Source organism: Polypterus senegalus, chromosome 9, assembly GCF_016835505.1.
Source record: "Polypterus senegalus isolate Bchr_013 chromosome 9, ASM1683550v1, whole genome shotgun sequence".
Lineage (NCBI taxonomy): Eukaryota > Metazoa > Chordata > Cladistia > Polypteriformes > Polypteridae > Polypterus > Polypterus senegalus.
In genome coordinates, this window is record NC_053162.1 from 120,464,101 (window position 1) to 120,481,338 (window position 17,238).

At 34.8% G+C, this 17,238-nt stretch overlaps 1 protein-coding gene across 1 annotated transcript in view; it reads left to right on the plus strand.

The window, feature by feature from the left end:
- The first annotated feature begins 3,873 nt into the window (after positions 1-3,873).
- Positions 3,874-17,238, plus strand: part of LOC120535679 (DBH-like monooxygenase protein 2 homolog) — a 66,648-nt gene continuing 53,283 nt past the window's right edge. The window contains exons 1-4 of the mRNA XM_039763652.1: positions 3,874-3,980; positions 9,906-10,189; positions 12,900-13,046; positions 13,381-13,536. Of these exons, the coding sequence (XP_039619586.1) occupies positions 3,902-3,980; positions 9,906-10,189; positions 12,900-13,046; positions 13,381-13,536 (666 nt within the window). The 5' untranslated portion in view covers positions 3,874-3,901. The remainder of the gene's footprint in view (positions 3,981-9,905; positions 10,190-12,899; positions 13,047-13,380; positions 13,537-17,238) is intronic.

Sequence of the window (17,238 nt, forward strand, 5' to 3'; positions counted from 1 at the left end):
ATACTATTATGAGTAGCTGTTCAGCAACCTTAGAACCTGTGGATAGGAGCAGCCTCTTTAATAATATTATTTGCTTTTAAGGCAGCAAGTGTTACTGAATAGATGACATCTTAGTAATAATATTCTGCATCATTTTCACCACCCTGTCTGTGCGGAGCTTTATCATTTTGAGTTGAGCAGGTGCCATGGCAGGATGTGACACAACCAGTGAGGATAGACTCTACTCTGCATCTGTTGACATAGAAAACACAGAAAAATGTGTGCTTTTTCAGATGCCTGATAAAGTAGAGGCAATGCTGAGCCTTCTTAACATGAAACAAATGTGTTGTGCCCACATCAGTTTAAGGATGACAGCTGCTCCAAGAAGTTTAAATGTGCTAACCCCCTCATGGCTGTAAGTGGTCCCTGAAGTAAGTGATCATCTTTTTGATTTTACTAACATTAAGGGCTGTTCTGGCAAGTAAGCTTTTTTTTCTGTAATTTGTACAATCATTGTTGATGAGCAGGCCTATATTAATAGTGTCATCATCAAATTGAATGATGGAGTTGTAGCTGTGTCTGGCCACGCTGTCATACATGAACAAGGAGTACAGTGTGGAGATGTGATGTTGTCAATCTGCATATGCTGAGGTCTATTGCTTACAAAGTCCAGAATTTGCTTGCATAAAGTGGTGCTAAGTTCTAAATTGTGGAGTATGCTGGTGAGCATAGCTGGTGGAACAGTGTTAAATGCTAAGTTGAACTGCATAAACAGGACTCTGGCATAACAAGTTCTTTATTGAGATATGTAAAGTCATAGTTTCCCCTTAATTTCCTCTTTTAAATGTCCCCTTTTTCTTAGGTACAAGGATAGTTGTTGAATGTTTAAGGCAAACATTAACCACAGATCTTTCAAAGAAATATTAAAGAAATCAGTGAAGACATCAATTATGTGATTACAGAAAGGTTTTACAACACACCCTAAAATTCCATCCAAACAAGATGACATTAATTTGTCTAAATGTCCTCCTTATGTCACGTACAGAAACAAAGTAAAATAAATTATGTGCTGCTACTCCTTATTGCAGTCAAAGTAGGCATAGAAAGAATTAAATTCACCAAGGATGAAAAATGAAGATAAGATTGGGTTAGTATTTACTTTTTAGTCTCTAAGCCTCTCTAATTCCTTCCAAAATATGCACTAAAATAGAGCTACGACACTTATTCTCTAGCTGTTCTTAAGAGAATTTTTATTTAATTACTCCATTGTCTCCTTGGAGATGTAGATAAAAAGTGTGTGTAATTTCAGGTATCCAGAGAATTTTATTTTTGGTTTGAACTAATTTTAAAGTCATTAAAATATTTTTGTGTCTTTTCCAATGCCTTTTTTTTATAGCTGCTGCCAACTTGTGGCTTCTTACTACCTTATTAGGGGACATGTCAGAGGTTGTGACAAGTGACTCACTAGTATGATTGTGTAAAAGTAACCACAATTTTACTTCATGGTCATCTGAGATTACAGATAAACCCAAGAGTTAGAAAATACATTATTTTGTTTGGTCGTAGTGTACTGATCTTGGGTTTTGGCTGCTGACAACAATGAATTTTAGTTTCTGTTGGGCCTTTGTGAAATTTAAGCTCCACTGTATTAACCTGGCGAATTCCTATTGGTGAACTATTCCAGATTTTAGGTGCATAACAGCAGAAGGCCACCTCACCACTTTTTTAAGTTTAGCTCTTGGAATTCTCAGCAGACACTCATTTGAAGATCTAAGGTTACAATTTGGAGTGTAAGGTGTCAGACATTCCAAAATATAAGATGGAGCGAGATTATTTAATGCTTTTTAAACCATAAGAAGTATTTTAAAGTCAATCTGAATGACACAGTAACCAATGTAGTGACAACAAAACTGGGGTGATGTGCTCGAATTTTCTTTTCCTAGTTAAGGTTCTAGCAGCTGCATTCTGCACTTGTTGCAATCGATTTTTGTCTTTTTTGGGTAGTCCTTAAAGGAGTGCATTACAGTAATCTAGTCGACTGAAAACAAAAGCATGAACTAATTTCTCAGCATCTTTCAATGGTATAAGAGGTCTAACTTTTGCTATATTTCTAAAGTGAAAAAATGCTGTCCTAGTGATCTGATTAATATGTGATTGAAAATTCAGATCACAGTCAACAGTTACCCCTAAATTCTTTACCTCTGTCTTGACTTTTAATCCTAATGCATCAAGTTTATTTCTAATAACCTCATTATATCCATTATTGACAATCACTAAAATTTCAGTTTTCTCTTTATTTAGTTTGAGAAAATTACTACTCATCCATTCAGAAACACAAGTAAGACATTGTATCAGTGAATCAACAGAGTCCGAGTCATCAGGATAAGTACAGTTGTGTGTCATCAGCATAGCTGTGGTAGCTCACGTTATGCCCCGAGATAATCTGACCTAATGGAAGCATGTAAATCGAAAAGAGCAGTGACCCCAGGATAGAGCCTTGTGGAAAACCATATAGAATATCATGTGTCATTGAAGTATATTTACCACAACTAACAAAGAATTTTCTACCTGCCAGGTAGGATTCAAACCAATTTAAGACACTGCCATAGAGGCCCACCCACTGACTAAGATGATTTCTAAGAATATTGTGATCAATAGTATCAAATGCAGCACTCAGGTCTAAGAGGATGAGAATAGATAAACGGTCTCTGTTTGCAATTACCCACAAGTCATTTACTAATTTAACAAGTGCAGTTTCTGTACTGTGATTTGTTCTGAAACCCGACGGAAACTTATCGAGAATAGCATGTTTATTGAGGTGGTCATTTAGCTACATAATTGACTGACTTCTCTAGAATTTTACTTAAGAAAGGCAAGTTCGAGATATGTCTAAAATTTTCAAAAGCAGAGGAGTCAAGATTATTTTTCTTGAGTAGGGGTTTAACTACAACAATCTTAAGACAGTGTGGGAAGACCCCCGTATCTAATGACAAGTTTACTATGTCAAGAATACTATCAATTAGCATACCGGATACTTCTTTGAAAAAACTTGTTGGCACTGGGTCACGGACGCAGGCAGAGGGTCTTAGTTGAGAAGCTATTTTATATAAATCAGGTCAAATCCTGGTCAAAGAATTAAATTTGTTTATAATGGAGTACTGGGGCTTAAGAGGATCAGTGTTGGGGAGAAGTACTATATTGTTTCTAATATCATTAATTTTTTAATTAAAAAATACAGCAATAGCCTCACAAGTTTTACTGGAAGTATTTTGGAGGCATTCCATTGAGTAACCTGGGTTTAACAGATGATCAATCGTAGAGAATAAGGCTCTGGGATTACTAGCATTGTTATTTATAATTCTAGAGAAATAGCAGTACCTCTCAAGATGGACTGTGTTATTTTATTCTGTTATTTTAACCTTCAATATTTCATAGTGGATAGTTAGTTTAGCTTTTCTCCATTTACTCTCAGCTCTCCGGCATGTTCTCTTTAAATCAGACTCTCTTTGGGTCTTCCGTGGTATTACAATGCTAGAAGATTTTTTAACTGTTTTTTCAGGTGTGACTATGTCAGCAGCAGCTCTCACCTTAGTATTAAAATTTTCCACCTTACTATTTACATTATCCTCGCTTTTGTAAGTTATGGATTCAATGGTACACACTGTATTTGACTATTGGGTTAAAACATTTTTATGTCAAAGGGTACATAGTTCATTTATATACAGTATATCTTCATAGAAGGATTAGTCAGAGTAATATCTTTCTTAGTTCTTGAGTGTGTGGCCCTTTACAATAAATCAGTCTGAAAGAATTTAAGCTGATGCAGCCTACACAAAAAAAAAAAAATCACATGAAAAAACTGGTTTGGTCACTTCTCCAAAAAAAATAAATGTCTTCTGTAGGTTGTAAATAAGAAGTGTTCATGAACAGATTGATGCTGTCCTCATTCACTCATTCATCTGTGATTACAAGCAGCTCTGAGAGGTGGACATTTGAAATATGTAAGTTTGTTTTCATAGTTTTTATTCTATCAATTGTCAATTAACTGAAACTGCATGCTCAGGCTTAAACATTAAGAACGACCTCTTTTAATATTAGTCACTTTTTAACTATTTATTGTAAATGTTACAAACATTTTAATTATATAATCTTGTCCTCAATAGCTACTAAAAGTTCAGAAATATTTCCCCAACCATTAGTCTATCTAAGATTCTAAACTTCAGCTGTCACCAAAATATATAGGTAACAAAAGCTGATGTGTTTAGATACTAGCTTGACAATTTAATTAACACAGTATGTACAGTATGTACTATGTATTTACCATTAGAAAAAAATAAAAAAAAAACAATAACAAGAAGAATAATGTTGGCTAATAGTGTAAAAGTATAGCAAGTATAGAAGAAGTTCTCTTTCCTACAGATTGTGCTGCTTCCACTATTTTATTAAAAACATTTATGAAGTTAAAGCAAGTGTTTCCAGTATATATGGAGCTCTACACTGACAATTGGGTCACAGTACTACAAGGACCACGAAATATTAAAGGACCAACCACTGTATTAAATTCACACTGAATTTTCCTTGTGTACTAAATATTTATTGAGTATGATAATTAAACTTTATTTTGAAATGTGTAATACTTATTTAATTTAGGTAATGTGTGTCTTATAACAACAGTTTTACAATGGTACTGTATTTATTAATGTATCCTTTAATAATTATAGAAAAATAAATGACGTTCCAAATTCACACTTGTAGGTTTGTACTATTGATTTTATGATTTACCCTTTTTATTAGATGACATTGATGGAGCAATTTATTCTGTTTTTGTTGTTTATTGGTAATTGGTAGAGGGTTTTTTTTTTGTCTGTTATGATTTAGCAGATAGAATAGAAAGAGGAAAGGACATTATCAGAAAGAGCTACGGATTAATTTGTTAGAGTATTGTTCATCAGAGAAAAAATAAAAATAAAATTAAATAAAAAATCAGTACTTTGCAGGGCAAAATAAAATCTAATGTTTCATTTAGGGAGACAAAGAATAGATCATGCAATCAGAACATTCCTCAGGATGTTATGCAGTCAAATATGATTTGAATTGGTCACTACCTCATATTTTTTATGTGTAGAAAATGTTTAGTACTGCCTTATATGTAATAGCCTGTAATTACTTTATAGTCTTTAGTCTGTCAAATTAATTTATTAGAATAATTTACAATGCCTCAAATTAATTGTGTGTTCTTCCATTACCTAGAAAAACTGTGATCAGGAGATACAAATTCAGATATTTACCAGTTAAGCATATACTGTGTGTCCTGTTGTATGTGTAAGCCAAGCATTTGGTGATTTTGTATTATTTATCATCTAAATGTTGTACAACCAATGCAGCAAACAATCCTGGACATGTCATTTGCTACAGCGATACTGTCCCTGTACTCCACAGGACTATTTGGTATCTCTTTCTAATTAACCTGCTTTACACTGGGGCCCTTATCCACCTTAATAAAATAACAGATGTCTGCCTGGTTGCTATGTCCCTGTTATATGCCATTTGGTATAGAATTCGTAAAAGTACTGCTAATGTTTGTCATGTGCCATCAGTTGCAATGACAAATGCAATGCATTTTATTACTACAAATGTTTGTGATGCACCATCTGTTGGAATGACATATTCAATGCATTATATTACTGTACTGCATGCATTACAAAATAACAAATGGTGCACTGCAAACGTTAATTCTTGAGTCTATATTTATTTGTTAGATTTCAACCTATCTCAGATGGGTAGCACAGCTAGTGTGATAATATAGACTGCTTTTTGTGAAAGAGTATCATAAATCTTTGTCTACATGCCAGACCAGTCATTGTTCTTGTTTAATGTATAGCAGTGAGTCGATGGTTAGTTAGGTTGGTCATGATGATGTCTAACATTACATGACTTCCTAGTCACATGAGTGGCAACTGTGCCATTGCCACCAACAAAGAGGCTAAATGGCACAAAATGACAGTGTACACAAGAACCAAAATGGTGGTGTTAAAAATAACAAAACATAACAACAAACATGCAACTATATATTGAAAATGAAGAAATAGATAAGCTTGCATTATAAAAATACTCATCTTGGTCCAAATGAAAACCATTAAATCACAAAAGAAAGTATCCAATTTGGGAATTGAACAGCTGAGAGCCAATTAGTTGTAGATGTTTTTCTCTTTTTGACCTCTCATCAGACTGTGACCTCCTGCCCAAATTCACACTGTTTAGAGCCAAGTGTAATGTACAACACTTAGTACATCCATTAAGATTATTTCCTTCATTTATATCCTCTGAGGAAAAATACGAGGTGTGGCAGAAAAGTAATGTGACTGGCAACACTGTTGTCCTTGATAGAGCACGTGTATCAGTACCCTCCCATAGCTCAGTGCGAGTTTCAACTCCTTCCGTTAACTACGTGATTTTTGTGACTGCTATTAGCGAAGTTGTGTTTTTGGCTGTGCGTCACACAAAATGGAACAGCGGAATTTGGAGCAACGTTGTGCCATTAAATTTTGTGTTAAGCTTGGAGAATCGGCAGGTGTGACGTTTGAAAAGTTAAAACAGGCCAATGGGGAACATTCTTTATCCCGAGCTCAAGTTTTTCGCTGGCACAAATCATTTTTGGAAGGCAGAAAACACATTGAAGATGAACACCATTCAGGGAGGCATTCAACTTCGAAAACCAATGAAAACATCAAACGTGTGAACACTCTTGTGAGATCAGACCGTCGTTTAACATTAAGAATTCTGAGTGAACAATTAAATTTGAACAGATTTACCGTTCATCAAATTTTGACTGAACATTTGCACATGCAAAAGGTCTGTGCCAAAATGGTGCCGAAAAACCTCACAATTGAGCAGAAGCACAATCGAAAAAACAAGTGTCTTGATCTTCTTGACAGAATCGCTAATGAGCAAGATTTCTTTAATCGTGTGATCACAGGTGATGAATCATGGATTTCTGAATACGATCCTGAGACCAAGAGGCAAAGTCAGGAGTGGCACACTGCAAACTCTCCTCGACCAAATAAAGCTCAAATGAGCAAATCAAAGATCAAATCAATGCTGATTTGTTTTTTTGACAAAAGGGGAATCGTCCACAAAGAATTTGTTCCTCCAGGACAAACTGTCAACCAAGTTTTTATAAAGACGTCCTTGAAAGGCTCAGAAAAAGGGTCACTCGCGTGAGACCAGACATTGCAGACAAATGGATGCTCCATCATGACAACGCCCCATGTCATACTGCCCTCTCCATAACAGAATTTTTGACCTCAAAAGGCATTCCTGTGGTTCCCCAGAATATGTTTCATAATGTGCAGCTCAATGATATTCTGTCAGTTCTAAGGGGCCTCAAAGGAAGTAAGCATTTAACAGTGAAAGCGAGTTGCATCATTTTGCAACAGGTAGACTTGGTACAGCAAATAACTGATAACAGTTTGAATTAGATCTGCATTATTGAGCTGTTTAAAGGGAACACATATATACGTTCTGTCAGAAGCTCTCATTTGATGCCGCAGGAATAGTACAGTTTGCTGTTGCTTCCACTGTCCCTCTTGTTTCAAAATGCAGTGGTGTTTTTTGCATCAAAATTCTGGTGTGTCTTAGTGCCTACAGCCTGAAAGAGACTGTTTTTTCTCCTGGGAAGCCAGCCATGAAAGAGTTCATACAGATGGTGTGTGAGTTTGTATGGTTTTGTTTGTTTGTATGCAAAAGAGTGAAGACAAACATGAAATATGATCAAGAACTTATGAGCAGTAATTGTGACTCTTATGAGATCTGCATAAATCTACTGGATAGAGTATGTGACCAAGGCCACTGTTGAGTCTGGGGAAGTAGCCAGGCTTAGATCGACTATAAATCAACCATAAATATACATAAATTGCATCATTGATTGGGATATATCAATGTACCCACCATATTGGAGCTGTCAAGATCCACTTGTAAACGTTTCTTATTTCTCAACAGATTTTCATAGAATTTGTTTTGTTATCTTTAAGACACGTTAGCATGCAATTTTTCATTTTACCTATTAAATTATTTGTAAAACTTTATTAATTAAAAGCTGCAAGAAGCTGTGATAGTATAAACCACAATAAATAAATAAATACCTAATATGTTTGACTTTCTCTAAAGGAATATACAGGTAATACGGTAACACCTATTCAGTATACTAAAAAAAAAGCTCTAATACAAAGTACATACAATAACAGGTCATGAAACTAATTAATTAAAATAAACATTGGTAAATTTTCTGATTCCCCCATGTGGAAAATAGTCTTAATTCATTCACAACATTCAATTCAATACAATGCAATGCAAATTCTCTGTTTTGCAGGTGCCCAGTGCTTTTCTAAATTTTGGGGTGGAATTACCATTAGATAAGCCCTCAAGTTGTCTCCCAAGCACAGGAGTATGACAGATTGTTGATTTCAAACTTTGGGCAAGTAATTTAAATACAACCTTATACAAACTCATTAGCATTAATATGCTTCTAACAAAATGATTTTGCACATACTAATGATAATTTGTAAATATACATGATAGCTGTAATATTTTTCACACATATATAATAACTTGAAAATTAATTATTATGTATGTCAAAACAAGAAACTGTAATTTAATACTTATTTTGTCATGAAAACATTTACACAAATGTAACTATGAACATAATTGCCTGCATTTATACTCGTAATCTAAAAAAAAATAAATAGGGAATTCTGGTAATAAAAAATACAAACTAGTAATAAAATTTAAACACATATTAAGGAGAGCCTTGTTGTGAAAAATGCTCCTTTACTGTCTTGTCTGCTGGTTTCTGCTGTACTTGTGTGTACAGGCTGCACAGTTATGAGGTTTTCTGTCAAAGTCAGAGATAAAATTGATTCACCCATATGCGTTTAAAATGAGAGGTCGACCATTCCAAGAAGGCAGCTTTCTGACATGCCTGTCTGAAGCGAATGTTGCATCTATGTGTTTACACTGTTTCCCATGTTAAGACTGTCTGCTATCAGTTTTAATTCTAATCATACCCTTCAAGTCATCTGTTGGTTATTTTTAATTGTGATTTCTTGACCTTCAGTTTTCCTATTACTTTTTATAAAGACAACAAAATCGGATAGGAAGCATAATACAATAGCTACACCTATCACATTTTGCTTCCCTTACTTCTGACCTCTATGGCAGCAAAATGTGATAGGGCAACAACAAATGGCAGAACACAGACATCAAATTATATAACATTTTCCAGTGATTTTTGGCTTATTTTTAAAGGCCTTTGCTCAGCCAGTTCAAACTGAGTTTAAGATAATAATTATCTAGCTAGAAGTGTGTAAGTTTACTGCCTTGTGATAGCCACCTGTTTTGCTAGCAACCAACCACTGATTCAGAGCAAAGTACGGTACATTCCAAATTTAATGGACTATCATGGGGAAAGCCATGAATGCTAAAATATATTTTCTACTTGTCATGTTTTTATATTAATACACAACCATCGATCCATTCATTCATCAATCTGTCCATCCATACATACATCTAATGTTTATCATACTCACTTAATACAGCTCTGTTTTGTGCTGGAGCCTGGTCTCATTTAAGTAATTTAGTCCATGAAACTTCCACACATTGAATTTTTCTAGATTTAGGAAATGACTTTGAAGATATAAATAAATCAAAATAATGTAGTTTTTAGTTTAGCTCAAACTCATTCTTTCATAATTTATACTCCACCTACATAAAATGCAACATTACCATATATTGTAGTGTATTTTTCACAATTTTTCAATATTAGTCACCACAAAGCTATAATACAAGATAATTTTGTTGGCCCCAATCTGCAGTTGCTCATCAATTCTTTTAACAGTACTCATCACTGTATTATGTATTTCTTTTTACAGCAGTAAAGATGATCGGCAAGTGTGGTAACCTGCTACTCTGCATTTTTGGTCTGTGCTGCTCTGTGTGTTTCTCTGCCATCACTTTGCCCTTCACAGAATATCTTGACTCAGCCAACCTGATGTCTGTCAGCTGGGGCTTTGATAACAATGGAGGACCAATCACATTTCAAGTTGTTGCCAATACTACTGGGTGGGTTGGCTTTGGATTTAGCCCCAGTGGAAGCATGACTGGATCAGATGTTGTAATTGGAGGTGTCAATCCAGATGGCACAGTTTATTTTACTGTAAGTGTTTTAAACTTTTTATTATTAGCATGTGACATACAACAAATATGCATACTCTTGTAAATATCTTTCCTGAGTCTTGGCTTTTTCTGCATTTAACCAAATATCTTCTAGTCAGGGTGAAAACATTATAACAAAACATTATATTGTAAAATTGGTTTAAATCAACAAGGGGTTGTAAGATGGTGGACACAATCTCAGCTGATATTTGGTGTTCATTATGTATAAAAAAGAAAAAGTATAATTTTGCAGTCCAATTAATATAATGTAATATGTTATTTTAACTTTAAATTTAACATACCATATATATATATATATATATACAATTTTCTAAATCTCAACTTGACTCATTTTGTTCCTCATGTTTATGAAAGAAATTGACATTCAAGTCATTATAAACAGATAGACATTATATTGAACCCACAGGCAAACTGCAGGGTTACAGAAGCTGTAAGAAAAAAACACACAGAACTCCTTCAACATTACAGAACAAATAAAAAACAAATAAACAAAAGTGCCTTAATCTAATTAAATCAACATAACACAATATAAACTGTGTCTAAAATCCATTTTTTTGCCTTTTCAGTATGTAGTATAAGTCAATATTTCTCCTTCCTCCATTCAATATTAATTTTTGCAAAGTACCATCTATTGGAATTATTTTATAATGCATGTTGTAACAATATGAATCACATATTCCATTCCAGCAGAGGGCACATTCCAAACATTAACATTGCTGTTTAGATTCCTATACCAAACACTGTATACAGACAAACTGACACTATCCCCTTTAATAAAACCCCTGCGTGCGTCCAGGTGTTCGTGTGTGTCTTCTGGTGAAGTGCGCATGCGCGGGCCGCGCCGCACATCGCACTGTTCCCCGTCCATGCGCTCAGCACCGTGGACGCACACACACACTGGAAGCTGGGCACACAGTGAATGGCCTTGCCAGGGCCGCGCATGATAAGAAATAAAGGACACCATGGCTGGGGAGAGTGCTGATTGGGTAGTCATGGCCCCGCAAATAAAATCCGTTGCTGGGGAGATGCCACACATAAAATAATCAGCTGCACGCCAGCACAGATTAAAATACTTGCTGGGGAGATGCCACAGGCACGATTATCAGGTACATGCCACACATTACATCAGTTGCTGGGGACACTCTGCTGATTGCCCACTGTTGTGAAAGAAAATTAAAGTCATATTACGGACATTAAAGCCAGTATTACTGTCAGAGAAAATTACAGACTTTTTACGGAAATACAAACCAGTATTACTGCGAGAGAAAATTATAGACACACAATACAGTGATGCATATTACAGCCACATACAAGCCAGTATTACTGTAGGATGTATTTAATAACAACATGTCACTCAAAAAAAAGGACACGTCAAGTAGGACAAAAGACACAGACAATCAAATCCTATATAAGCAACATCTCCTGGAAGAACGGTTAGCTCAACAAGTAAACATCAACAAAAGAAAGGCTTAAAGACAAAGAAAAATACGAGCAAATAGATCGATTGAAGAAAAAGAAAATGACCGTCAGAAAAACGCTAAAAGAGAAAGACTCAGAAGAGCAAACCTTAGAAAAAGTTGCCATTTACTTGCCAGAACCAGTATTCAGCCACGGTCAGTTATATGTTGCATTATCAAGAGTTAGAAGAAGATGTTGTTGTCAAGGTTGTAGATGGTCCTGAACAAGGCAAACTTTTGCCAAACTCAGACATAATATTTACAAGAAATGTTGTCGATAATAAAATTGTATAGAAAAATTTAATGAGTTAAAAAAATAGAAAAATGTACCTAAATATCTTCTTCAGATATTGTGTCTTACAGATTGTTACAAAGTTTTACAGTAAGGCAACATTAATTATACTTACTGTATTTTCATATACGTTTCTATTGTATTTTTATTATTATTTTACTTTAGGCTTCTTGCAAAAATATTTTTGACAAAAAAAAATTAAGACAAGAAACAGAATGAGGTCAAGGTCCCTTGCCATTTAATATAGACTGTTCCTACTAATGTTTATGCACTACTGTTCTAGCGCCCGTTAATGTAACGGGCTTAATGTCTAGTAACTTAATAAAAGAATTTTTAAATAGGAAAAATATAGGTACCTCAAAAAACAGCTTCCTGTCCATTTCCAGGTTTCTACATTGCATTTCAACATATCTCAAAATAATCTACTGCTCACTTTGAAATATATCAAATTAATTTCAAAATATCTTAAAATCGACAGGGACTTCCATAGAAAATATAGGTAATCTTAGATTTAGTTGCATTTTAGAATATCTAAATGTGTACCGACTTATTTTTTTAAGATTTCTTGAATTGCATTTGAGACATCTTCAAATGCAGTGTAAAATATCAAGATCTCTTGAAATAGACAAATTTAGAGATATCTGTAATTCATTTTTAGATATCTTAAATGTCTTTCCACATACCTTGAAACATATATTGAGATGTCCCAAGCTGTTAATTTAGCTTATCATAATTACAAGACTTTGAATTTTGCAGACTTCTTATAATTGATTGTAAATGTGTGAGATCCTCACAATGTTACATTTCTATCTGCATATACAACTTTCATTTCAGTACAGATGGACTAATTCCATAATATGGATGAAGAAATCATATTTTGTTCAGCAATCGCGTATTCTTATTGCTTCTGGATCTGAATGTCTCTGATTTTTCTGTGACAGGATAGACATGCAACAGGAAATACACTGCCACTGGTTGATGCAAAACAGGATTACACCTTGATAGATCTGAAGGAAAGTGGCAGCACAACAACAATGACTTTTAGCAGGCAACTTCAGACATGTGATACTGATGACCTGCCAATCACAGTAAGTTCATTCTTGACTTTAACACTCAGTTATATAAAGTACAGTTATACATGTATACAGGGTAACTATACAATCTGCAGTATCATACATTTAAAATGAAACCAATGTTAAATATAGAATATGTTTTTGTTTGATTCTGGACATCTCATGCACCAATTTTAATTTTGATATTTTTAGATGCTAACATGAGACTACTAGAAAAAAAAGCTATACCACAGTTTAAAAAACATGAATGTAAATTAGCAGCATTAGTCAGTTCTACTTTATAATGAAGAAGACACAATATGTAAGGTTTGTACATTGCAGTTTAATATTTCTACAACATTTTTTACAGGCAACACCAATGATACTGATTTATGCATATGGATCAAAAGATACTATTTCTTATCATGGAGCATCACGAGGTGCCAAGGTCATCAATTTGCTTAATTATGCTGGCAGTGTGCAATCTGCAGTCAACTATAGTTATTTTGACTTGACAGTAACAAATGTAAGTTAAAGTTCCTGCAATTAAAAATTATTTAAGGGTATTTTTCTGAACATTGACTGTGAACAAAGCAATGAAGTACAGAGACCTTTTGTTGTGCAGTGGATCAAAAGAGCAGAAGTGCTTTTCACTGGGCCTTTTTTGTTCCAGGACCCTGCAGTACAAAGTAAAAAGATTTTAAATCTACTATGTGAATTAACACCTTTCAATAACAGAAGCATAATACCCTTTTGCGTTCTATGTGTTGTCAGCTTTTAGGTTTAAGAGCAGAATCTTTCTTTTGGATCCTATTTTCTGACAGATTGCAATGACTTCCACTTAGTTCAGTATATTGCAAGAATGCAATTCTTGTAAATACAGTATAGTTTTCTGAGTTTAGACTTAAAAGAACTTAGCTTGGAATAATTTTGTTTAGCCCTTTCTATTGACACCATCAATGTGGCATTGACTTTCAGAAAATTAAACAGTGTTGGAAACATTCCAATGATGTTCAAAGAGTTTGGTGCTAATTTAATGTAGCACTATTCTTTGAGCTGATGTATGAATGAATGACTCTCAGCTCTGTCAGTAGACTTGGCGCGACTGATCTTGAATGGTGTTGCCCAAATCAGCCCTTTCATGTTTTCTTTCAAGGCAATCAGACATACATGTGGTCATAGAGATGCATTTTAACATAGGCCTGTGGTTTTAAAATGCTTTGCTAAGCTGGGATGGCTTTAGGTTCCTATCCTGTGGGGGAAAACCAGTTATCAGGTATAGTTTATCTCCCAGTGTGAAAGGCGGCAGTGCTAGTCTGGTATGGTCACAGTTTGGACTGCCACAGGGTTTTACTTGACCTGTAGTTTGGTTAGGCAATCCTGTTGGGATCCCTGGCTGTTACCAGGGGGCACTGCCAGGTGAAGGTCTCCCTACTTTGGGCAGCTTTCACATGACGTGGAAATGGAACATGAAGCAGAGGGTAACAGTCACCAGTAGGAGGTGAGAAGGACTGTTTACTATTTGTGATTGTGGCATTTGGACTTTGTACACCAAAAGAATATACTGTGATTAATAAAATAACTTTTATTTGAACTTGGAACTGTGTCAGGTCGAACTGTGTCTGGGAATTGGGGATTAGTGGTGCCCCCTTATGGCCACACCCTTCTTTATTTCATATGGGATAGTACCTTCCTAGCTTTAGCAAGGCACATTGCTCATCACTGTTTTATCTCTGTTTTTTTACAAACAAAAGGTGGTGGACAATTGTGCTTGGAATTGATTGATTAGGTCCTTGCTCTTTGGTCACTTGGACCAATGAGAGTAAAGGGGCAGAAGCTTGAGCCACTGTAGTTACCCCTTTGTACAAGTCCCCTTTCCACAGGATCAGTTTTCATCCAAAGAAAATTAATTGACTTTTAAATGAATGATCATGTTCAAATAATAGACATCAAAAACAGCACCTAATATGCTTCACAAACTTAAAAACTGCTTACCATTTACTGGATAAGTATATAAAAAAGTGAACAGACAAGAGGAACTATTCAGTACATTACATTTGTTTGTTTAGCTATTAAAAAAGTTGTCCCAACATGTCATCCTGATACATTTTAGAAACTGTCAAGGTTTCTGTTAGATTTTTAATATTTGTTCTGTTTTTTATTTATGTCAATGTTGTCATTGTAGGTACCATTTTATGCTTCGTTACATACAGAGCTGCACATTGTTAGAATGAATGTGTGCATTACATCTTGTTAAGCTTGCTATAAAATATCAAGATGCATTTACAGTATCTGGGCTTTGTGTTTTGTTTCTCAAAAGAAAAGTCTCATCAAGAGAAGGATACAAACCCCTCATTAATTTTCTAATGCTTTTTATGTTTTTGGTTTTCATCTTTTCCCCTTTGGCCTTGGTCACCTTAGTGATTTTGTAATTTCTTAACAGACTCTATGATTACTCCTTTGGACTTCCCTTTGAAAGCCTTTCACCAATAAAAATTAAAAAGTTAAGAGTTCTGATTGTTTTTGATAGCCTCAACATTATTAGTGTTATAATCTCTGCAAGCCTTTCTATACTTTGTAAGTTGCACTTTATCACTTTACATACAGAATGTCTCATCTTATACTAATAACATCTTGTTAATTAAACATGATGTGATAGTTTCTGCTTCAAATAGTGGTCTGTTACTGATGTAATTTGTTCCAGTTTCCCACTTTTTTGTTTTAAGAAGTACTTCCTTGCCTATCTTAAAAGCATTTCCCCTTATTTCTATTGTTGTTCTTGAAGACGGAGAACATTTTGAAGACAGGGATTAGGTCCCTTTGCATCATTCAATGCTCAGAACTAAAGGGGATTAATTCCTTTACCCAGTGAGAGTTAACCCTTTAGCCCCAGAATATATTTGGTGGTTCTTCTCTGTGCAGCTTCTAGTGCTGTTATGTGTATAACTTTTACATCTATAAACCTATGTTTCTAGGCTAGAAATACGCTACATGGTAAATACCTTTAGTCATAGAGATGATCTTATAGTAAGGATTTGCTCAAAACAGTTATTTTGTCGAGTTTAAAAATGTTGCTTTTATTTTTTATTTACAGGACCTCGAAAAAAGAGAGATGTTATATTCAGACTATATAACAGACTAATAAAACTGCATCTAGTCTTTGGAGTCTGAGTCTGGACAAACACTACATAGCAGCACTAGAAGCTGTGCAGAGAAGTGCAACAAAATGTATCAGTGCCACACATCTTATTTATAAATTGCAATTTCAAAGTTTTACCTCAATTTAGAACATTGTCTGTGTTGTTTACAATTTTTTGTTTTTTCTACGTTGATGTTTGTTATCTTTCCAATGCTGGTGTTACTGTGAATTTCTCCTATTTCAGCATGTATTTTGCTACCACCTTGATGTTTACTTTCCTTGCAATGCTATGGAATATAAAGAAAGCAATAACACATATTCATTGATTGGTTTACAACTTCTCCAGTCTTTATCTCTTCTTAGTATTTTGATGTAAAGCTTCACTTGATGGTTTGTCATTTGTACACTTTTTCCGTTACATTCCTATGAATCATCCAGCACTCATCTATCATCCTACTGAAATCCCAATTTCCCTGATACTTTCTTTTCATGTTCTTGATATTGTGATGAAATCTTTCCCCCTGATCATCACATACTTCTCTTAGTTTTTTAGGGAAAAAATCTAAATGTCATTCCAAAAAGTGGACTTTGAGACTCATATTGCAGCCTAATTTCTTAAAGTTAATATTTTTTTCATAATTTTTTTATAATTTGAATGTTGCTTCTTACCTAAAACCATAGAAATTACTTATTTGAATGATGCCTAAGTCTCTCATTCCAGGTTTGGTCATCACATCATCAAATTCCCCATGAGAAATCACTTTTCTAATATCTGTTCTAGCAAAAATTCCCTGTTTTAGTTAAGCTTCAGGCAAACCAAGAAACGTTTGGCACAATTACATAAAATAGGCTCCATCTTTTGATAGGTCTTGTGGAGCTGACCCGGACACAGACAGGCAGACATGTTGTAAATCACCACCACACGTTTATTATTTACAATATTTACACAAATATGGTCACTCAGACCCAGTTCATTAGTGCACAAACCCCAACTCTCAGTCCTGGCCACACGAATGCCTTTCTTCGGGCCACCTCCACTCTCCTCTCTTGCTTTGTCCTGCTTCCACCCGACTCCAGCCTTGAATGAAG